The sequence below is a fragment of the Cyrtonyx montezumae genome, unplaced genomic scaffold (genome assembly GCF_038088225.1).
Source record: "Cyrtonyx montezumae isolate F1298 unplaced genomic scaffold, pur_monq_1.0 scaffold_2, whole genome shotgun sequence".
Taxonomy (NCBI): Eukaryota; Metazoa; Chordata; class Aves; order Galliformes; family Odontophoridae; genus Cyrtonyx; species Cyrtonyx montezumae.
The window spans coordinates 12688897-12713815 of record NW_027071936.1 but is presented as its reverse complement, the minus strand read 5'-3'; the positions used below and the strand labels follow the sequence as shown (position 1 = coordinate 12713815).

General features: G+C 38.7%; 1 protein-coding gene across 1 annotated transcript in view; it reads left to right on the top strand.

Annotated features, from left to right (window-relative positions):
- Positions 1–24919, top strand: part of SH3D19 (SH3 domain containing 19) — a 71170-nt gene that overhangs the window by 40994 nt on the left and 5257 nt on the right. Inside the window, 11 exon segments of the mRNA XM_065736430.1 lie at positions 144–291; positions 527–728; positions 1649–2650; positions 10880–10987; positions 14363–14475; positions 16745–16803; positions 19042–19306; positions 20189–20257; positions 21539–21611; positions 21939–22069; positions 24508–24566. Coding sequence (XP_065592502.1) covers positions 144–291; positions 527–728; positions 1649–2650; positions 10880–10987; positions 14363–14475; positions 16745–16803; positions 19042–19306; positions 20189–20257; positions 21539–21611; positions 21939–22069; positions 24508–24566 — 2229 coding nt within the window.

The window sequence follows — 24919 nt, the reverse complement described above, 5'->3', positions numbered from 1 at the left end:
GAAATCATGGAAAGATAGTTTGGTTAAATTAAAAAGATCTGAGTCGTTTAGATTTTTGATGATGAGGAAACCTTGGTCTTTTATATTTAAAATATCTGTTTTGAGATATTTTAGGTAATTAATTCCCTTTGCTTTACCCCTAGGCGTCCTGAAATTACAATAGTTGCTGCTGAACCCCTGCGGCCATCCTCCTGGTTTCCAGGTGCAAGCCCTGTTGCTCCTCAGGGATTAGGATTCCCTTCTGCTTCACCTCATGCTCAGTGGAGGACAAATGAGCTTATTCCAGCTGAGGTGAGCGTGGATTTATGTGAACTGTGTGTGATGTGTAAAGGTTAAAAATAAAAAAGTTGGAGAGAAACAGTTTTATCACTAAGAATTTAGCTTGCTTAAGTTTTTATGACACTGAATCAAAAACTGTGGCAGTGCTCTTTTCCTCTGCTTGTTAATTTAGTTTTTTCAAATAGATATGTTTTTTTTTGTAATGGTCACATGTGGACATGAATTAATATTTGTCTTTGTCTTGCAGCTTCCTCCGTCTTATGAGCAGGTGATAAAGGAAATAAATCAAGTGCAAGTGAATACAACAAATAACAATAATGCTGCTGCTCCTAGACATACCACTACTTCTGCAACGCAAACGGACTTTCCAGAGGAATTAATCAGCCATTTGCCAGGAAGTAATGTGAAAAACAGTGTGCCTACACACTGGGAAAAAACAAACTATCCAGGTGAGATTTTTTTTGACTTCCCATTGATGAAAAATCAGAGTAAGGTCCCTGAAGATGTTCTTCATTATTCAACTCAAGCAGTTCTGGGAAAGTTTCAATTTGGATATTAGGAAAGAAGTTACCCTCAGAGAGGGTTGTGATGCACTGGAATGGGCTGCACGAGGAAGTAGTGCAGTCACCATCTCTTCACCTGTTCAAGAAACGCTTAAGTGTGGTACTGTGGGACATGGTAAGCTGGCATTGTAGCGTAGGATTGATGGTTAGCTTAGATGATTTTAAACGTCTTTTTCAACCTTTACAATTCTATGATTTTGTCATAGTTGTTCAACTATTACGGTGAATAACAGTTACTTTTCTGTGAATGAATCATGCTGTAAATTGCTGTATAACTCCCCTCTTCTGAATTACCATAGCATTCACGTTTAGACTGCAATTAAAACTTCTTCTGTAATGAAGACAAGTAAAATCATGTGTCTTTATGACTTTACCATAAAAATCTTTACTGTTTTGCTTAATTCAGCCATACTGGCAATGAGTTTTGTGCCAGCAAAGCTCACGTGATCAGTCAGAATAACGAGCAGCGTTATGCAATCAAACTGGAAAGTAACTGAGTGGATGACTCAGCCAAGGAAATTACTGTTCTGTTCCTTGGTCTAGATGTTACTTGTATACCTTTCCTACTGCAAGATAACAAGTTATTTTGAATTCACACCACAGACATGCCATGCTTTTCATCAATCTTCAATTTCTTCTTAGTACTTGTTTCCATGTGTTTCTTTAGAAAGAGAATTCCAGTTTCTCAAGCAGCACTGCAAACACAATTCTGAGCAAAACTATTGTTTCACATTTGCACAGCTGATAGAAGTAATATAAATGAAGTGTTCTGGAATAGGTAACTGAAAACTTCTCTTTTCTGTTAGTAGGGCCAAGTCCTCTGAAACCTCCTAGGCCTTCTGCATCTCTTTTGAACAGATCATCTTCAGAAAACGAGACTTCCGTATCAGTTCTTGATAATTCTGAGGGTCAGAGGCACCAAGAAAATCTCAATGCTGTGCTATGTCCTGTGCCAAAGCCAAGATCAAGAAGCAATCTCAGACCTGTGGTCAAAAATACAGAAAGTCAAATAAGAGACAGTGGAGAAGAAGTGAGCCAGTCTGATGCGAAGAGGCAGCAACTTTCAGTTCAGCAGTCATCTGTCTTACACGATAGCTCACTAGACAATCACTTGACAGCGGACAGCATGAGTACAGGAAAGAACCAAAGTATTATTGTTTCAAGGATCAAAGTTTTTGAAACCCAAGGAGCTAACGATACCTCAGGATTATTAAAGAAACCAGAAATTGCTCCTCGTTCATTCGCCACAAGATCTGTACCTGCAAAGAAGCCAGCAGTTGCTCCAAAGCCAGGGGTAAACAGAGTTTCAGGAGACTGGGATGCATGGACAGAAAGCAAACAAACACCTTCTTCTAGAGAACTGCAGCTTCAACCTGAAGCAGTTGGGAGCAGTGTTGTAACCAAACCTGAACTGCCAAAGAAGCCAAAACCTGGCCTTGTAAAAAGTAGTAGTAGTGATTTTCTTGATGCAAAGAGTGGCTCACTTACAGACAACAACAATGAGCAACGAAAGTTTCCTATTCCTGCACCCAGGCCTCTTATTCCTAAAAAATCACTTTCTGCAGAAAATCCTGCCCTTTCTTTGCTCCCTCTAAAACCAATCTCTGCTCCACCGCGGACCTCTGTATCTCCCCAAGAAAAAATGGTCAAGTCTCTAGGGGAGCTGTCACCTGCAGCAAACTCCTCAGCACCTGCTTTGCAAAGTAAGCTAGATGTGGAAGGAGATCTGATCAGTTTTGATGATGATGTTTTGCCCCTAAGTCCACCTTGTGCAGTTAAAGATAGCATCAATTGTGAAGCAGCAGCAGCAGGTAAGATTTTTTTTTTAAACAGTCTCTGTGGTTTCTGTTTGCAGGTTGTATGATGCTTTGTGAATTACTTCTATCTATTTTGCCTGTCTTGACAGACAGACAGTTTGTGTGTATGAAATTCTTTGTTTTCTATTATGTCAAGATCACAATGAAATTATTTGGGCTTTGAGACTCGGGAGGTTTCTAGGCTGTATAAATCTCAGAGGTTTCCTGCTGGATTTATTATGCAGTATCTAAAATAATGATAGAAGGCTTGATGCTGTATGCCAGAAGGTGCCTCCAGAATGTATCAGAATTCTCTCTCAGGAACTTGGACATCTTATCTCTTGCCACCCGGTCTAACTAATTTATTTGAGTGCATGAAATTCTGCAGTAGAAAACCTCCTGAGCACAGTAAATATGTAGATATTTATTCCTCTAGGTCATGCAGGGAAGCAGCGATGTTGATTACTTAGAGCAGTGATCAGACACACTGGAATACTCTCAGCTGTGGCTAGCTATTTTCTCTTTCATGAATTGGCCCTTTATGTGTCTATATGCTTGTTATGTAGCTTCACATTTTTATGAAAAGTGAATATTTTAATATGGATGGGTTAATTACTGCAGCTATATTCTTCTGGTTCGGTTCTGTCAAAAAAGAGGCCAACTGGGGCAATTTTTTCCCTGATTTAGGTAGTTTAATATACAAGTGCTGGGCTGTCACTAAATTTTACAGCAATGAGTTTTTCCCTCTTAGCACTCAGGTATGTCCTGATTTAGCCTGAAAGCCCCATTGCGATCCAGGACATGTTCTGCTTTGAAACAGATAGTATGTCATACAAAATGCATGTTTAAAGGACTAACTGTGAATCTAAACTTTTTTTTTTTACCTCATCTATCATTAAACATCTCAGCTCTCTGAAAAGAGATGCTTAAGTATTGTGCAGTTGTCAAAATAAATCAGTATTAATGGTTGTTAGGAAGTGAGATTTCTTTACAGTTTGTGGATTTTATTGTTAGATGAAGCTCCAATTTATCACTTGCTTTCTACAGTGGCATAAAAAGCCCAGAGCAGATACAGGAAGTCCCTTACACATTTAAACTGTTCAGGTCAATAAAAATTTTGAAGTAGCTTATGAAAGCAATGAAGGCAACACAATGTCCTTTAGGACAGCTGATTAGCTTAACTTGGATTACATCTGCCTTTTTCTTGCCTGGAAAGGTTCCAGGACCACTGCAGAGGCTGGAGAAGACCTGGAAGGAGTACTGAGTGAGTGAAGAGAGATTTTGCGGTGCATGAGTGGCAGTGTCTAAGTGGGAAGAGTTACAGTCTGAATTTCTGGAGGCTGTAGCTGTACCGCAGCCACTGTGTGTGTGGTTGCTTCAAAAGTTAGAAGCATGGGGAATGATGCTCGGTTTCCATGCATCTGACAGAACGTTTGTCCTTTCAGGTTTTTGTTGAAAGGATTCAACAATTGAAAGGAAATTTGAACTGTTCTAAGTATCAGACAAGAAAAGAGAACTCTTGCATTTCCGAAGTGCGTAAAACTGGAAATGATGTTTTGGCCGTGTGACTGCTTTTCCCCAAATGTGAAAAAATTAACTGATGATAATTCTTCTGTTAAAATAGAAGTTCAGTGATTCCAAAGTAAACCATCTGATTTTTTTTTTGAGCTAACACAACAACAGCTTCTGTGATGAAGCAGTAAGAATGGCAGTCTTCACCTTTCTGCCATCTGAGATGTTATTCCTGATTTAATTAAGAAGAAAGTACTTCATATTCTCATGGTTAACTGAAGAATTATTTGAATGGCAATTTCTCAGTTTGAGTCATTTTTCATTTCTTTAATGAAGTGACATTTTTTGCTGCGACCCTTTCATACCTACTAAAGAGAAGGTCTGACAGCATTATTGTTTTATTACAGTAAAAAATTAGAATTCAATCCAGACTTTTGCAGGCATGTGTGAGCTGAAGATCATACGCTGTACCCTTGATTACTAATGCTATGCCAGGTCTTGACAAAGCATCTACGAGAACAACAGTGGCTTTCTGAAAAATGAGGCAACACAGAGCACTAACACCAGCTATATTTCTCCTGTTCCCATAGGAACAGCTTAGGATTTACAAGATGAATCCACAGAGAAATGTTTTATAAAGGCAGGAAGAGAAGCTATAATCTAGCTCCCAATTCCCTAAACCTTTGCATTTCTTACATATTTGTCATTGTCATTACTTAACAAAATGACAGTGCTCTGCTTGTTGTTATGGCAACTCTAGAGAAGGAGGAAGGCTTTTATGCAGTGGTGTTTGAAACTAAGCACCAGCTGGTTTTTTATTACTATTATTTTTGGTCAAAAAGCAGTCTTACATCACAAATTATAACATTCACACACTTTTTTTTCTGATACAGCACAAATGCATCTGGCACTTAGACTAATGTATACAGTATGGAACAGATAGATTACTGCTTCTGCTAACATCTGATACTAAAGTAATAAGGTGCATCATTCAGTTGATGATGGGAAAGGTGCAAAAGTTGAGGTGAGCATGTGGATGCAATAAATGAAATGTGAGCAAAACAAATTGTTCTTCCAGTGCAAATTGAGAAACAGGGTTTTAAGATCACTTTCAAAGCCTTCAGTGTCTGTGAGATGACAGCTGAAGTCTGCTGGAACAGTGGAGACGCAAAAATGTGATTCAGAGGTAAACCATGGCACAGCCTTGCACCCACCTCTTGTCTTTACTGCTGGCCCAAGGGAAGTGCCAGGAAGCAGATGTTAGGAATGAGAAATCTGTCGAACAGTTATTTTCATCAGCCAACAAAACTGATGCCTGTTCTAAATGCTTGCATGTTGTTTTTTTCTGCAAACGCTAGAGATAACATTCACAGGTATTTGTATCCTAATGGAATTATTCCTGTTCCTGTCAGTCCCTAAGAATGTGCGGGCATCTAGCTGGGACTGCAGATCTTGAAGTGTTTATGCTTTTATGACATTTGTGGTATTTGGGATCGTAGGCAGTATTTTTACAAATCTTTAATAGTCGGTAACTGGGATTTGTTCAGTACCTTGGGATTGAAAGTTTCACTAATCTGTCAGTTGGAATCTTTTCTCAGTAGTCCATTTCTACAAGAACTCAACAATGAAATCCTAGTGCAAGTTGAAATCAATAGAAGTTCAATAGACTTGGGTAGATCCCGGATTTTCACTTCAACTTGTATCAGTTGCTGTGTTAAAGCATGTAGTGTGCCTGCTTTCAAATGTCCTGAGATGGAAGGTGAGGTAACAGTACATTTAAAGCACGTATTTAAATTAAAACCTGAACGTGATCTTACTGAAGTATTTAAATTCTTTGCTCTGTGTGTAGAGTTTTTATCTTTTGCCTTCCCTCTGAGGTGTCATACGGTTCGCTAATTGCTCTGGTCATTATATGCCAGCACTTAATTTCAACCAGGTGTTTTGAAAGGTAATTTGGAGATATTTCTACCTTACCAGCAGAAGGCAGCTTTCTCTTTCATCTTCATCATACTGATGTATTTCAGTTCTAACAATAATACAACTGATGCATTTATCAATTCTTTTACTTAGCTATTCATCTCAGTATAAAAGTTCACTTCTGCCTGTATGGGCAGAAAAAAATTACCAAACCAGTTATTACTGTCTATTTATGTGTGTTGTTCCTTCTTGCATCTGTGTGACACTGTGGCCAATTCAGAAAAATTGCTGCTTGAGTAACTCCGACTTAGTCTTCTGTGGGTTTATTGCCCAGCTGCTTGCTTTTGATTGCTTCCTCAGGAAGGAAGAGGGGAAAAAAAGAATTAAAATATTTGTAAGTGGTCAATAACTCCAGAGCTATCTTCAAAATAATCCAACTTTTCTTAGTATTCTGCTGTATTACTGTCAGTGACTCCTGTAGTTACTTAAGGTTACTTATATTCCTTGACACGGCATGTCTGGATGAAGCTGTGTTTCTTACTCTCCAGGAGTTGTTTTGGGTTTTGGCGTTCCCGTCCAAATTCCATCTGGCACCAGAGTTGTGAAGTTAGACCAGATTACACAGCCAGTTTAGCAATGTGAGACTGTAGTTGACTGCTTCTGGGCAAGAGGTAAATTTAGAGCCTCCTTGAAGGTTTGTAGAACTTGTCAATTCTCTCCTGACCAACAAAATAGGTTCGTGATACAGGAAAAGCTTCCAAGCTTTCATTGCTGTTGATGTTGGTATTGGTAGTCCTTTTGTGCCAAAGTCTGTGTTAATTACTGTCATCTCTAGTAGTAGTTCCTTGCTGGCTTCTCCATTTTAAGGTATTGTGCTTTTAGGTGCACATAGCAAGTAAGTGTGGGGATCTCCTCAGTTTGAGAGACAGATGTCAAATCCTTATTGTAATAAAAGCTCAGAAAAGGCCTGTTTATAACCAACTCAGTGAAGTTACGCAGTGCTATACTTCTGTGTCCTATAAACGTTTGTCATTACTTATTACAGCAGCTCAAGAAATTCTGCTCTTCTAGTAGCAGGCTTGATTTTATCTCTATTCCAGCATTCTAACACCTTGGATGGGGTATTTCATTGCTCAGTTAAGGATGTTTTGTTTTTTTAATAAGTATGCTTAACATTGGATCTTCTTTTGCATTTTTTATCATTTTTACGGATACGTTCTAGACAGCGTTAAACTCCTCATAATTCTGTACTTTTGCATTTTCATTACATTGGTAGCTCTTTCTGGACATCCCATGTATGTCCTATAAACATCATTTTTTGTTTGGGTCAGATTTGTTCGCCACAAGTGATGATTGCTGGCTTTGAGTTACCTTGCTTTTTGCTTCAATGCATGACGTGTCAGCAATGAATAGAGCACGATGCCCAATACCCGTGCAAGTAGTTCACTGTACTTCTGCTGATCTGAGTAGCAACAGACATTGCTGCTAAGAGTTAGTACAACTTGATTTTTTTATCTTATGTGTGAGAAGTTTGAAATTTATTTGGGCATCTGTATCATCTTTCCTTTACATAAAGGAGGGATAATCCTCAGAGTAGAACTTCCTGAAATCACTGTTGGCTTGCCTTGTTGCGTGTTTGTGGTAGACTGCTATTCAGTGAATGCTTCAGAAAGTTCATTGAATACTGTTGTATCAAAAGTAAGTTCTGGATAACTTTCTGAAGCTCTCTTTGTTCTGTAACCTGCTCATTTTGGGCTTTAAATGAGGACGATAAATGAAAGTGGGCAAAAAAGCTCTCACACCTAAACTGGTGAAAGAAAGAGCTGGTACGTGGTGTATTTGGATACACAACTTCTATTTCTTTCCTACAGAGGAACACGGTAATGAATGTTAACAATAAATCCTTTGAAACAAAAGCTCTAAAAGAGTGAGACTAATGAAAACACAGGCTTTAAGCATCATTGTAAATTTTTAATAAGGAGAGACTGATAGAGGTCTGATTTTTTTTTTAATGAAAAATGCCCTGCAGATTAGTTTCCTTGAGCTGAAGAGGTTTAAGTGAGTATATTAACAATTCTGTCTTCACACTCCCATGAATTATGCTCAAATGATGCCCAATAGTTGTTTAACAACATAAAAATTTGATGGGCTGTCAGTCCCACTGTACAAAGCTGCACAGTCATTTACTCAACCAATTTCTGCTGCAGACCCAACACTGGGGAATGGAATGACACAAACAAGGTAATGAGTTTTCTACTAATTATGAGGTGACAGTATAATTGAACATAAGATAATGAGTGGAAAGCTAAGGTGCGTAAAAAGATTTTCTCGGTGTTAGCTGAGAAAACGAAGTCTTAAAAATGGCTTCTCTCAAATATGTTGATAGAGGGATATCAGCCAACTGCTGGGTGGTCAAGAAAACCATCTACACATAGAATCAATCAGCAGTTGACAAACAGTAGTTCTGTACAGTTTAAAATCTTCCAATTCATAAGAATTTGGACTGATTAGTATATTCTTGTTCAGCCTTACTCTGCCTATATTTTTGTTAGAATGGGGCTTTGGAAAATCAAATCCTCACAGTTTCACGCATGTGGAGCTGCCTTCACCTCTGCAGCAGGTGACTGTGAGAGACCCCATTGCCTGCTTCATTTGGCCTGTCCACCCACCAGTATGCTGTGCCTCAAGCTTACCCAAGGACTTGTAGGGGTATGCCTCTACAGGGGGCTCCTTGCAGCTAAGGGTATGATTATCACAAAGCTGGCAGACAGAGGAGGAAGGCCTGGCTCAGATTATATTTTTTCAGATGCACCAAAATCCTTCTGAATGCCATCATAAGAATTGAAATAATCCATATCTTTTTCAAGACAGTTCAAATGGTAGCAGTGTAGCTTGCATAGTTAGATATAATCAAAGAAAAAGAAAATGAGAACTGCAGCCTTGTTCAAAGAGTGGTCTTTTTATGTTTCTTGTAACTACCTTACTGCCAGACTGCTTGCAGCCCTGCTGTGATCTCTGTTTTCCACTCCTCCATGAGAAGATCTTTTCTGGTGTGGCTTTCACAGAAGGAACCTAAGCCTTTTGCTAACTGGCTAATCTGAGGTGCTCCTGGCAAAGAAAGCCTTGGGCTGGAGGCTGGCAGGGGATGAACCTTATGGCAAGGAGGCAGGGGGCTGCTGGCAACACACAAGGAGCATGAGTCTTGTGCCTGTGGGAGAGCAGTCTGGTATGCTGTAGTTGGGCTGCTTGTTATTACATGTTGCTCTGTCAGAAATTATTTGGGGTATTGATAGTTTTAAAATAATAAAGTCAAGAGCTTAGTGTACTAGGACTTATCTCTAAAATATCTTTTTTTTAATTTGAGTGTTGAAAGATTTGTTCACAAGTAAATGCTGTACTTCTGGATATTTTGGAATCTAATTTGCATTCACAAGCAAAAGTATTGATAAGCTGCACTGTTATGCTTTTCAAAGTCATCCGTAAGAAATCACAACTTCACACTGTGTAATGTTTCTGTTGCTTTTTCCCAAGTACTGAGGATAAGATTTTAGAAAATGCAGTTTCCAGCTTTGTCACAAAGTGTGCAGTAGTTTTGGGCAGGGGTGAGTTCTTCTAAAAGGCCTTCTCGAATGTAAAGAGATGCCCTGCGTGCTTCTTCTCTGAGACTCTTGGCACTCGATAAATAACATCTCATTGAGCTATACATCTCAAAAGGCCACCTTGGAAGATCAAACTCTCATCTGTTGGAGCTGTGAATACATATGACAAAGAATTTATTAGCCAGAATACTTCTCCAGTTTTTGCCCTATATGTTTATGATGTACTGCTGTTTTACTTCAGTTTTTGGTAGCATCACAGAAAAGGGTAGCATCTGTTAAAAACATAGAAATAAGTATTGCTTTTTTTTTTACGTGAAGGTGTACTTTAGGAAGAACTCTTTGGTTTGAGTTTTATTTAAGTACAAGTATTTTTACAGCCGCCTTCAACGTGCACATATGTTCTCATGCCTATTAATATGAGACCAGTGATTAAGTTGATTAATCATAGAAAACGTTGCTCCTATCTTAGCAATGGAACGACTGGTAAGTCTAGCAGAGGAATGAACGAACTATTACATACGGTGGCAGATAGAGCTCAGGGACAGCTCAGAGTCCTTGGCCTGAACCAGTCTTCAAAGAATCACAGAATTATTGGGGTTGGAAGGGACCTCTAGAGGTTGAGTCCAACCCCCCTGCCACAGCAGGTTCCCTACACCGGGTCGCACATGACTGGTTTATAATCAGCAACAGTGATGCAGAATTTTCAAGAGAATTAGGTATTCTACAGCAAATAGATATTTTGTAATTACTAACACTTACATTCTTCGTTTCTTTCTGTAGGCATTTTTTCTGCTCTAGTGCTTGCTGCTTAGCTTTGGCAAGACTTTATTGATTAAAACTTTTTGGCAATTGTGTTCAAAGCATATTCAAGCAAGTATTGTGAAAATACCTTTCCCTGAAGCCATCTCAATTGTGGGTCCCTGTTATCAAGCAATATGGTTGCTCTGGTTCAGTGGTTTATGTAATCCTAGATTGCATGTGGAACACGTTTGTGTTAGTTCAACTATGAAAACAGATGTACCAAAAAGATATATTATTTACAAAGATCTCTACTCTATCCACATCAGCCCAGTGTTTGTCCCTGGAAGGAGATATAGTTTTCATTCCTTTATTGGATGTGAATTACTAATGTCCTTAATAACTAATGCAGTAGCTGCTAAGATGTATGTTCAACAAATAAACCTTATATATTTTGGGCTTTTTTCCCTTATAGATCCATTCCAGTTCCTTCCCAAAATTGAACCGGCAAAGGAACAGGCAGCACAACCAGCGTTAGCAAGGAAACCCACCGTTATCCGCATCCCAGCTAAACCTGGAAAATGTAAGTGTTGCTCCTGAACTGTCTGAAAAGTCTTTATCAGGAAGTCATTTTAACTACAACTATTTAAGAACGGAGTTGCTATAAACTTGTTATATTAGTTGGCAGAGGAAGCCCAAGGTACAGCTTAACAAGACAAATGACGTGCTTAAGAGCTGTGTGGGGAGGCTGGTGGCTGGGAGTCATGTTACTCTTGCAGTGACCTTGCCTGATGCCTTCCTTGGCACTGAATTAGATGTTTCTCAAACGTTTTGGAGCTTACACTTAGCAGAGGGGACATGGTGGCTGGAAGATGATCTAAAAGCTGGCAGAGAAGTTGTGGAAGGAGACCCTTCCAGCACAGCAAACTTGTTGAAACAGCTAAGCCATACTGCTTTGGTAGTAATTGACTTGTGTTCAGACATGAGCTGAAGATATTTTGTTGCTGCTCCCAAGCTTCCTGGGAGCAGGGCCCACTCTTTAGAAAGGAACCTCATTAGTATATTAAACTCTTCTTCAAAAGCTTAGTCAGGCTGTAAAGTTTTCACAGCTTACATCAAAAAGTTACCTTGACCCCTGTTTGATCTATGAACTATCGTCGCTTAAGCTGTAGTGTCTTGGTAGTAATTGAGGGACTAAGAAGGGCATGTTAAAATTTGGATGCGAAGAACTGTTTTGTTCATTTCTGTGTTAAGAATCTCCTGAATATGGTTTTCTTCCACCTCTGATCCTTTACAGCTTTACAAATGACAGTGACAGTGCCTCAGAGTGGAATTTTATCAGAGAAGTTGTGTGGGTATTTCTCTGTTGATCTTTCTGTCCTTGAGTCTATACCTGCTAATGTTTAGCCCTATGTTTTATCATCAAAGCTTAGGAAGGAAGATCACAAGGCAGCTAGCTATGAAAACTAATACTCCAGACCTTCAGACTCATTTAATTAAATTGAGTATACATAGAACCTAAAACATCCTGGTGGTATTGCTGCTAAGATTTTTCTAATTATTTCCTGAGATCCCTTCCCACCACAGTGGTAAAATATTAGTGTTTGTTTTCCTCTGTATATACGTGAAATGTAGTGGTAGTCATGAAAAGTGCAGAAAAAGCAGATGATAAAGGTAGGAGGAAAGGTCACTGTGCTGAATACCTAATCATAAATAAAAGCTTTTTTTACATGGGAGAATGTTTGCAATCTACTGGAAGGAACTCAAGGCATAGTTTGTCTCCACAAAGGAGTTCTTTTGATGTCCACTTAAAAAAAAAAAAAAAAAAAGGCTTCAACAATTAGTTGTGTTTTTTTTTTTAACTTCATGATCTGGGATCCTTTTCAGCTTGCAGATTATTTGTCCCTTGCTGCTCTCTAGTGGCAGTTGAACTGTCTACTGAAACTGCCGGTCATAATGTGCTTAATTGCAATTAATAGAGGGATGTGAAGGACTTTTGCAGGAGAGGCTGGCTGTGAGATTAATGGGATGTGAAGAAGCAGGAACAGGTTCCGAATAGGCAGAGCAGCCTACTAGTTAGATCCTATCCAGCTAGGAGCTACTGTAGAAATGTAAGCTGTTGAAAAAAAAAAAAAATGACAGCAGTACAATTGGGCTCAGGAGAGTTAAGGCTAGAGTAGTGTTTACTTTGTAGGAGAGCTACGTGATCTCAGTACAATGGGTTTTTCACCATTCTGGGTTAACTGCGTCAGGAGCTAGTGCAAAACAGAAACCCTAATAAAACTGAGAAATAAAAATGAAAACCTAAAACCAAGCCAAAAACAAGCACTTCCAAAAAGAAGATAGAGGTGGATGTTGAAGAATAAAGTGCTCCAGCACTTTAGAAGTTCTTCATTAGCATTTTCGTTGAGCTGTGATGAGAAAGGAAGCATTTAACTTCCACTTAAGATTCTACACTTAAAAATAACTGAAGATAGCACCTGTTTTCTAGTTTTTGGAGCCTTTTTTCTTCGTTTACTTTAATTTTGGCTTTATAAACAGTGAAGGAAGCTAAATTGAGCCATCTGTGTGTATATCTAGATTGGAGGTGTGAATAAACAAATCAGTCACGCTCTTTATTTGTCACTGAGGAACGTTAAGAGAAGATATCTCTAGCAGTTATACACAGGTACTGTTTTCACTTCTTACAGTACTGGCTTAGAAGAGTGGATGAACTTCATTAGCTTCCATTCCCTGTGCTCAGTCATTGCCAGCACAGTAGCTATAATCTGCACCTAAGGATTATTATGTATTTATCCTTGAACTTACTTTTAAACATCTCACCAGCCTTTTAGAGCATGGTAGTGCAACTGATGTGTTAAAAACCAACACCACCTCTTCTTTTCTCTGTGCTCTTTCTTCATTAAGAGTACTTGCTGTGAAATGAGGAACTTATGTTTTTTTCTATAGAATCTGTCTCCATTCTTGTCATGAGTGTGTCAAAGTCCAGGCTGTCTATACGTGCTTTTTATGTAATTCCAAAGCTGGCTGGAAGTCATAAGTGCTTAGGTGTCTGACGTTTGTTGTGAGAGAGGACTTTTCCTTTCATACACGTGTCTTTTAAAATAGGAGAGGAAGTTTCAGTATATGAGAACAAAACGATTGGTTAAGTATGCTTACAAAACTTGTCCCGAGCGTTTCCCAGACTTTAATGGTAGAAACATTTAAAACGAATCTCATATAATTAATAGGCTTTTTTGTGTCTTTATAACTGAAACTGAGGTAATCATTCTTCAGTAGTAAGAGCTGTACTCACTCCTGTTCTATGTTCTGAAATTTTTTAGCTCCTCAAAGACAGCGGGGCAACTCCCATCACGTTTTGTTTTTTCCTTTGGAATTTTCTATCAGGCAGGCAGTTTTTCTTGCCTTTACCTTTCTGTAGATTCTTCCATCCAAGTCTTCTGATCTTTCAGGGTTACTGAAATAACCCTCAGCTGTTTTCCAGCCTGAAGGATATTCCAGGAGCTGACAGCTGAAAAAAGAGTGCCATTTTAGAAATGTGGCTGAGAGTTGGTGATGGTGTTTCAGGGTACCCAGGAATGAGTCTGACATTCCCAGGGGTAGAAACTCTGCTACTTGTCTAATATTATATCAACAAGTATTACAGCTGAAACCTTAGAATAACTTGCTGGTGTCCTGAGAGTTAAGTGGAGGTTCATTATGTAGGATGGGAAGTACTCCTACGTTCAATGTTAGAGTTGCAATGTTAATTTTACATCCCTCTTCTGTTTGCTAGACTTTAAGTGTTCTTGTGTACTGGCTGCTCTGGCTCTGAGGAAGTAAGTGTTCACAGTACAGTTAGCTCATACCAAGATGGATTCTCTTATCTAGCGTCGGCCTGTGTAAAGAAGCTATTAATTAGACTTCCTATGTAAACAAACTACTAATTAGTCTTACATTCAGAGCTTTGTTTTTACAGCTTTAGATGAAATCCCACATAGCCCTCCACCGCTTCCTGCTGAAAAGCCTATTGGCAGCACCTCTGACATGACAATGGGCAAAACCAACAGTGGTGACCTAGTAAAAAACATGGTAAGTTCAAAAGTGTTTTGTTTTATGACAGCTTTTCCTACCGTGGGTGACAGGTTTCTTGTCACTCTTGGTCCTTTTTAAATTATTTGAGGAACCAAAGGGTGAAAGGGACTACTAAAAAATATAAGGCTTTCTTCTTTTAATTGTGTTCTCTCATTTAATAAGGTAATTTAGACTGCTGCTGGTTCTGAAAAGCACTTTGTTGATTTTAGTGAACTTCGATTACTTCTGTCTTCAATTTTCTGTATTTTGCAGCTGATTTCAGGATATGCTACCATTGAGTTTTAAAAACACTGCAGAGTGGTTCGAAATCTAATAATGTCTGGATGGTCAAATACTGCCTAAGTCCTTTAGAAATACTTTTTTTTTTTAATTTCATACACATAGTACTTTTCCTGTGGGCACCCTAATTTACAGGCAGGTAAACTGTTCTGCTTGAGAGCGAAGCTTGATCTCTTCAGTTTTCTTCCAGTTGTATTCTGGCCCTTACCAAAACCTAAATAGAACCAGCTATTTTGAAAAGTAAGACTCTGCTCCTAGCTCCTGAACGCATAACAATGGTTTACATTGTAGCTATGTATCCTGTATACCTTTTGATGCGGATGTACTAAAGAGAATTTAAGTAGAAAATGACAGTAGAATTTCCAAGCGTTGAGAAGGATGATAGTGAAAATGTCAGAGAATCTTGTGGAAACCGTAGGCAGCAAAAACATAAATGAAATCAAAAGCTCAAACTAGGTGGACAGCTGCCAGCAAATATATTTTTAGCTACTTCAGCTAGTAGATAGAAAGGTTTTTGAGCATCATAGCTGAAGAGGCTATTTGTAGAGGTTCTATGTATCTGGATAATGCTGAAAAAATTAGTGCCAATACAAGATATTAAATAACATGTTACACAAGACAACCCCAAAATGTTTGCAGTATCATCCAGATGTTATGACAGGCATGTGAAAGGTACACCTCATACAATAGTTTTGGAATAACCTGTTACGGATTCTGAGATTTCTTCCTCTAAACTTAAGTTCCAGATTGAATATGCTCATTTCTATCTTCTTCCATTGCCAAGTTGTGGATGTGGAGAATGAATTCATAATGAAGCATTACAAAAACTGGTGCATCTAAAACCAGCAGAGTTAGTGAAACTGATTAGCTAGCAACAGTGGAACAAGGAGGAACAATCGACCTTAAGCAGCAGTTGGTGCAGGTTTGCTCGTTTTAGGCAGAAGAGGAAAAGTTTTGCTGTTAGAATATCATTCCCATCTGAAAGTGGCAGGTTTCTTTTTAACCAGGAGTATTTACTCAGGAGCATTCATCTGAGGACTAAGTCAAGAGTCAAAGTTCTGTCACAAAATACATCTAGATATTTTCAAGGTGGATAAAAGTCACAAAACTTGTTTACTAGTTTCAAGTATGTGTCCACATCTAGATAAATAAGGCTGTTCAGCCATTTTTAAAGTTACCGATTCAAAAAGATGACTTGTGAACCCAGATTCAGCACTCAGATTTACCATTTTGTTGCAAACATCTGTGGTTGGTCAGCTGAGTTGGCACTATTCTCTGGCATTGGGATAGAAATGAACAGCAGGAGGCAGAAGGACGGTAATTTGTTAATCCATTACTGTGGTCCAAGCCCTTTAGATATGTCATGTGTTCTTGTCTGACTCCTACAGGGTAGTAATCTCTGGCAAGATGGGGATGAGCATCTGGAAACAGTAAAGACTTGATTAGTCTTGCTTTGGCAGATCAGGATTTGTCTGTTAGTTCTCTAGGAAACATCCTTAGATAGATACCTTCTTGAATGAGACCTAACATTATTGGCAAATAACTTTTCTCCTGTGCAAGTTGCATTGACCTTGTGTTTTCTGCTCTAAGCCGATGCAAAGTGTCAGCCTGTATTTTCATCTGTCAAACTGTTGCCTATTCTGCAGGCAAGCTTGAGTCCTACAGGCCCTGGAATTGTATGCTTGTATGAGTCTCCTGAGTTTGGCTCTTAGGCCCTGACTCCCGAGTGGCGGGCAAGAGAGGGCTGGGTTATACCTACTGCACAATTTAAGCTGCGTTTCAGGTAGTCAGCAGAGCTATTTACATTTCCCTCTAAGTAAAACAAGAATATGCTAGAATACTTCATGTCACTTATTACTTTATTCACCAAACTTCAACAACTTTGTTTTTCCTGACTGTAATTTAAAGTAAGAAATACATCATTTAATCAGGATCTGTTTTATTTCGTAGGTTTAATGAAATGACTTTATCTTTTTAATCTTCATAGCAGTTGAATCATTCACAACAGGCTGAAGCATCTCACCTAGAACCTGCGTTACCCCCAAGGTATGTGGCGTTCTTCACTGATTCATGAAACAGAGATGTTTCTGTATTAAGTTGTGTAGTTAGTCTCAGCGTAGATACTACTGACTGAACTCAGTAGGCTTAGGTGCCTTGAATGTGTTCACTAATAAATAAACAGCACCAGGTTGCTAGCTAATTCATACTTGTTTGTACTGTATTGGTATGAGCTGGGAGATTACAGGACAGCTGTTTGGCTCTTCAGCTAATGTGCAGTGGCTGCTGACAGTCATTCCTTTCTGCGTCTTTAACCTTTTCACCCTCAGCTGAACATAGAACATCCCCTCCTGCGCGTTGCTGACCTTTTCATCAACAGCGCTCGCACTTGGGGCTGGGTTTGAGTGGTGAAGGAACAGAGGTGGCAGATGCTGCCACCCCAGACTTGAGCCTGTGCTAGGCCAACACCTTCCCAGAAGTGCAGGCTAATTTCTACACTATCTCTACTGTTTAATTGAACAAAAACAAAAAAGAAAAGAGTGAAGCAGCAGAATGAATTATAACCTATTTTCATTCCTTTCAATAATGAATAAAGAAGGGTTGAGAAGTAAGAAGCAGTTGGACCGACCCTAGATTTGGGTCTTCTAAATGCCAGAGATGAACTGGAATGAGATAATGCATTGGCCAGTTAGCCCACTGTGACTGAGTCACCGTCTACACTCAAAACCTGTGGGTTGAAATACAGTACTTACTCTATTGTGTCAAGACAAGAGAATCTCTTAGTACTGAAGGTAGTCCACCCATAACAGTTACCCATTAATGGCAAAATCTGTACCCAACAAGGAAACACCTCATTGTTTCCCTTTATGGGCCTGTTATTTTTCCCCGCTCTATTTACTATAGCAGCATTCATGATTCTCTTGTAGTTCTCTGGCATTGTAGTGAAAATTTTGTCCTTTTACTCTTCTGCTTAGGTTTTTTTTTTGTTTGTTTGTTTATCTGAGTCTCTTTACAAATGTATAGGTTGGTCTGTTTCCAGATTGAAATTTATTCTGAACTGGAGTTTCCTCTTTCATCAGTTTGAATAGTACTTAGCTTAGGATGAGGCCAAGAATGAGGGGAGGTAGAAACTGAGCAGGAGTTAAAATTATTTTTGAAATAAAAAAAATAATCCATACTCAAATAAGAGTTGGGAACTGTATTTGGGTACATGTGTAAATCACCAGCGTCTTCCCAAGTCAGGGATGACACTCGTGAAATGTGTAAGAAGAATGCTCTCAGTCCCACTAAGGGATTACACTACCACTGTAGGTGGTAATTTTTACAGATCCTTGAGGGTTTCATACTAACTAATTCTTACTGTACTATATGTGGCAGAAACCTGCAGTCATGTGCTGAGCATTTACTAATAACAATCAACCAATTATATTTTTGGAATCACTGTAGTGTCTGGTTTCTTAGTAACACAAAGTTTTGCATCATGCAAAATGTTTGCTAATAACAGAGGTGATTTTTATTAGCATATTATCAGTTAGCAAGTTATTCTGAAAGCTATTGCTCACGTACCCTGTATAAGGCAGCATTTATTATCCATGCTTACTAAAGGGGATTTTTAATAATGTAATTATTTTTCTTGTATATTACCGCTGTCAGTTATTAGACTTTATGATTTTGTTTTTTAAACTACTAGTATGCTAATGTGTGGTACTTTCAGTGTTACCAAGAAGCCTGAGCATTGTCACTGGTGTTTTCTTTTGTTTACATAAAAATGGTAAGTCATGATACAGATGCCACTGTACCAAGTGGTTTAATACATCAGAGTTTCAGAAGTCACCTCGGGTGACATCCCAGTGAATGGGTTGGGCTGGTTCCCAAAGACCCGCTGTATCAGCTGAGCAACTCAGGGCTCTCAGTAAGGCTCTCCAGTGGATGAACTCTATGTTAAGGCAGCTGCAGTCAGAGCTCTTTTTAAAGATGGATTGCTGAAGGAAATCCTGCTTATGTAGGGGGCTTTTGAGAACACTGGCAGGGTGTTTGTAAGCAAAAATGGTGAGCAGACTTGGAAGTATGTTGTAAAAGAATCTGTTTAAGCACTTGATCATCCAATCCCGTTGTCTGAAGGGTTTTTTTGTGTATTCTTGGAGAACTTCAGTTATTGCACCTTCTTCTACAATGCTAGTCATCATGACTACGTTTCCTTATAGCAAGCTTAATAGCTAGGGCTGTGGTGGAGAGTGGGATATGTATTAGTATACTTATTTCTTTGATGGCTCACCCAATTTTTAGGCCTGTGGATGGAAAAATTATACCAGCTCGACCTCCCCCACCTAAGGGTGTTCCTGGAAGGCCACCTCCACCAAAATTGTCTGCGACCAAGACCTCCTCCCAGAAGGATGCTCTTTCTCGATCCGTTTCTGACATTGCTTCTGATAAAAAAACAAGCAAGCTCAGACTGGGACCCAAGAGATCAAAAAGCCAGGTCTTAAAAAATCAAGATCCAGCTTTACCTCCTAGACCTAAGCCAGGTCATCCTCTCTACAATAAATACATGGTAAGAGCTGAGATATTCTGAAACTTGTTTATAGAACAGTGCTGGTAGAAACAGTAGTGAAAAATGTACTGACGTGTTAATCTAATATGGCTAGTGCATCTATCAGTGTAATCTTCCTTAGAAAATACAAGTAAATTGGTCCTGTGAGATTACACTAGAGAAAACAAAATGTAAACGTGAAGTATAGATACTTGTATGTGTGTATTTTTGTATGTGTAGTATCTTTCTATATATCTTCAACGTATTACTTCTGTTGGGTGGGGTTCTCACAGTTGTCTGTTCTGAATACTATTAAGAGTATATCAAATGATAAATATGCTTGTATGTTGCTTTTGCCTGTATGTGTCAAAATACTTGGCAAAACTGGGGGAGCGTTGCCACGTCAATGCTTAATCAACCCTGCAAAGAGTGAGGAATGCAACAGTACTTACCGTACACTTTTACTATATTGATGCAATTCCTTTTCATTATAAAAAATGTTATTTTTCTATTGCATGTACTGTTAAAGGATAATAAATAGAAATGGATCAATATTACATGTAAAAAGGACAGTCTTTTCCCCGATATTTAAAATTAAAGCAGAACATATTTTTACTAGAGTGTTGCTGAACATCATACACGGTATAGTATAATACAAGTTAAGAGGCTAAGAGATTTTTAAACTGATGTCAAAAAGGTGGTTTAGCAAAAAAAGCAGTTAGTATCACCTGCAGTCCTGTCCTAAGTACTTCCTAAATAAGCTTGTCATCTTCCAGAGGACTCCTCGATTATTTACCTGTATTAGGTGATCTGAATAGTTCCATCACCTGGCTGTTTTCACATGCAGTGACATTTTTGGTGCTTAGGAATGAAATAGACTATTTCCATTTGCTTCTGTTCAAGCTGTCTGTGCCTCATGGAGTTGCCAAGGAAAATTGCCTTCCCAGAAACCATGGAGAACTGTCTCATAAGGTAAGATATTTTCTTCTGGTGGTTAATGTTCAGTGAGTAAGTGTCCTGAGGAAGGCTCCTGTTATGTTAAAATATCAAATGCTTTAGGCTTTAAAAGATACTCTGAGAAATCCAGTAGTGGTTTATTAAATCCTTGTGCTTCTTTAATAAAAACAAAGCAACCTACAAAACCAAATCCAATAATGGTGATTTGCCTTATGGCACCAGGACGTTCTGCTTATGGGGCAGAGCAACAGTAATGACTTGGAGTGCCAGAGGAGAGGGAAACTGGCTAAGTACCTCTGTCTCCTATGAAGATAATGACTCCCTTTGCTGAGTATCTGAAAGATGGGCAAAAGATAAGCAGTTACTTTCACGAAGTGCTGTACGCGATACATCAGTGAATTGACTTACAGTCTTTGAAGTATTTTCATGGCTCTGTGCTTATACAAAATTTAACGAGTTCTAGGGCATGGCTGTATTAATATCAAATAGCTATGAACAATTCTAGCTATGAGCAGACTTTTGAATAGCAGAAACCTATGTGGCTGAAATGGGTTTCTGTTCTCTCTTGTTATCCATATTATTCTGTCCTTACCTTTATTCATGTTAGGCTTTTTTGGTTGTTTTGTTTGATTTTAACAACAAATTCCTTTGCTTGAAAGCAATTCATGCACAGTGATTGTAAAGCACTTTCTTTTTATACAGTGATTGAAAAACAGTACTGTCTAAAATCTCCTTCCTAGTTGAGTGGGTTAGAGATGAAGCTCAGCTTTGCGAAAAGAATTTTCCTTTACGAAGATTCCACAACAGATTTGTCATTTCTGTTATCTCCCTGTTAGCTTCCTAGTGGCTTGCTCCCACTCCAAAGTACTTGGCAGTTGGTAGACATGCTGCCCCCGCTGCGTGAGCTGGGGCTGAGCATGCAGGAGTAACTGGTGACACAACGTATTGAGCGGCAGCGCAGAATTTGGCCTCAGCCTTTTGCAGTGAGAACTGCCATAAAGTTCTCCAGTTTAGTGACTCACAGAGCTCATTGAGGATTTGTACATACTGGGAAAAAATGACAGGCCCTTCCTTTCCTTTTGCTGGGTCAGAAGTAGATTTCAGTGAAATGCCTTTTGGTTTACACTAGCCAAAGACGTACAGAATATAGACCTTATTTTTGCCTCCTACAGTGATTCTCTGATACCATGGTAATGTTGTATCTGAAGTCAGAAAATGACTTAAAGAATTCATGACAGCAAATCTGTGTTAATATCTTCCGTGATTTATAACCCATTTAAACTTGTTTGTTGTCAGGATTCAAGCAGCTCACCAAAAGTTTCTATCACAAGTGCTCCCCACGCTGTAGCGCTGCATGATTTTTCTGCTGGTAAGTAAATGGAGAAAAACAAGCTTCCAAAACATTCACAAGACTTTCAAATGGGAATTTTCATAGGACTCTGATCTTATAAATAACTGGGAAGCTCAGCATGCAAGGTCTGTGTGTAGAGTTGTTAAAATCCGTGTGTTTACCTATGGCTGGGCTGGTCTTTTTGTTAAAGCTGATTTGTTTAGCAAGTACAGTTTAGGCTCTAGAAATCTTATTCTGCTTTTGTCCGCAGTAAATTAATTAAGTAAATTACATTAATTAAGTTTTAGTGGTTGAAAATCAGTGAGGATGAAAACCCCCTTTAAATGAAATGATGCTGTCTTGCAGAGCACGCTGATGACTTGGACCTTCGTTCTGGAGATACCGTTTATCTTTTGGAGAGAATTGATGCCAAGTGGTACAGAGGAAGATGTGGGAATCGCACAGGGATATTTCCTGCCAGCTTTGTTAAAGTGGTTGTACGTAGGCTTTGTATACTTTGCTAAATCCTAATGTCTTGATTGTTTTGTTGTTTTACTATAGCTTCTGTGTTTAATTCCATTCACTAGTAAGTTAATCTCTTTTCCCTCTGGTGTCGCAGAATACATATCAACTCATTTGTGTGATATTGGAGAGATGCTTGACTTGGCACAACCAACTTGTGTTATCGGAATTATTTTACTATTAATTTCTAGCCAAGTGAGAAAATCATGGCCCTTACCAGATTCTCTTTCTGATCTTGGGTTGTTTATCTGGATCTACGGGCAGATTATTTTTCTCAGTTGCGTATAAAAATCAGTGTACAGTACGATGACTGCTTTTTATCCCTGTCTCAGCTTCTCTCATATTCTTGTCCCCTTGAGCTGTGCTGGAGTCACCACTTGTATGCCTATGTATTGAATCAGGTCAGGGCAGCAGTTGAGCCCAGTAAAACAACATTTTTTCCTTATTCACAGGATTCTTTTTTTCCAGATGGATATGTTTGCCTAACTGGCTGCTCAAATGGGTGTGCTGGCATAGTGAGAGGAGATTGTGCTATTGCAAATGAGCAGCTTCAAGCAATCCTGTTATTGAATGTGACATTTCCCAGTAAGCTGCAAGCAAGAGGCAGGTGTTGTTTTGGTGCCCAATAGAAATGCACTGAGAGGATATCCTTAAAACAAATACTAAGTAGTTTAGTGCCTAAAAAAACTAGCTGAGATGTATTGCAATCCTAACTTAGAGTTTAAACTCTGTTATGTACCTGTGGGAAGGGTCATTGGGCTATATACTTCAGCCAATTGAAGAACACGAAGCTTATGTTGAGATGCAGTGGAGATGAATGGGTGGGTGCTAAAGATGGTAAAAGTCTGTGCTGAAGGTGGGGCAGCTGGCAGAGATGAGAATTGCTGCTGTATGAAAACTACCATGTACTCAGTAACCATCACAGTGCGTTACACAGGGTGTTCGTATAGTTTGTAGGGTGTTACTGGAAGAGAATTCTAAAGCCTGGGAAGCACTGAAGATTAACAAGTAGACCTGCAGTTAGTAAACATGGAACAATACTCAATTTGCTTTATGAGAAAAATTGATTAGCTACATTGAGTATCCTCTTAAAAATAAAAATAGCAAATTAAAGTGTTCATTTCCTTGTTAAAACCATGGCTTACAGATTAAGGGTTTCAGGTTAAAGCAGTGGAAAGGATATTTGGGGTCAAATTCAGCACTGATACAGACAGATACTGTTTCCTAAAAGCTAGGGAAGGTATTTTTCAAACTCACTTCTTAGTTTTAAAAGACAGATATCCTTTGAGCGAGAAAACAATTGTTTTAGCAAAATTAGTAAAAAGAAAAGGGGGACAAAAAAAAGAGTAAATACAGCCTGTTTACTGAGTGTATTTTCCTGAGAGTTTGTCAGCTTAGGTCTTGATACGAGGCCTCCGTCAGTGCACTGCAGTCTGTTTATGGTATAGAGTCACATAGGAGCTTTGTGTCCAGATAGCTAACAAACAGTAATATGTTGTTATTGTTTCTCATAGATGCTTCAGAGCACTACAGAGCTGAGCTTCTCTAGCAAGAACAGTGAAAAGATTATTTGTCTGAATAATTGGTTTGAAATTGACTGATTTCATCCAGTCCTGCACGAAAGCATTTAAATGTTTTTGTTGATGTGTATTCAACTCTGGCTTATGTGATAATGAGCTATAGCCCAAAGCTCCTAGCCAAGATCTCTAGGCTTGTAGTCTCATATTGTCACAAACCATCCTTTGTATCATACCAGAGGTACAGTTGAAGTCATCTTACAGTAACGGACTTAAATGCTGTCTGTTTGACATATCCGTGTACCCACTTTCTACATTATATTTCTCCAATCCCTTTAGTTAGTGAATGGCAGTTATTTACAACTGAGCTAAGAACAATTGCTTGTTTTTTCTTAATTAACTTCTGTTTAAATATATACTATCACTGTGTGAATACTCGAGTGAGATTTAGGAGATGTGTTTTTGTTCTGAGTGCAGCTGGCTACCAAAGCCCAGAAAAATGCACTGCTTTGGTCTATTGCGATATGTTGAGCTAGCAAACGATGCAGAGCGATTGCCAACTGAAAGTTTGGAGTAAGTTCAACAACACAGAGTAGCATCTAGTCCCACTTTCTTTCAGTCAGTCAGGCTGCAAGCCAGTTTATTAAAACAGGCTAATAAAAAACAAAAAACGTGAAGTCTACATGAGATTGAAAAATCAGACATGAAAACCTCAAATCCACATTATCGTGGTCATATATCAGAACATTTCAGAGACTATATAGCATCACGTGGAAGTTTTAAAAGGAAGGAGTTTGATGCTTAATTGAAAAATAGATTATTTTAACAAGTTCCACATCTATGGTAGTTACGATGGCATGAGCTTGAAGATTTCACTTATTTTGTTGTCTTATTAGATTGATCTTCCAGAAGAAGGCAAAAGGAAAGAAACACCCTGCTCCTCACAGTCCATTAAGTGAGTCAGATAAGTATTGTTTTCTTTCTCATCTTGATTTAGTAGAAGTTAAAAGGAAAGGTAACGCAGAAGTAGGTGTTATTTGTGCTCAGCTTAGTATGGTTAACGGTTTCTTCAGCACAATAACTTAAAAAATGAAGCATTTATGTCAATTCACTAAATCTTTTTAAGGAGAAAAAGACTTAAAAACTTTGTGTGTTGAAAAATGGGCATATCACTTTATAACAAACGTTTATATAGATATGGCCCTGTTGGATGTCTTAACTAAGTAATGATTGACTGGCTTTCTTAACTTCTAACTGCAGGAAGTAAAGCTACTAATGCAGACAGAGATGGAAACTAGTATCAACAAG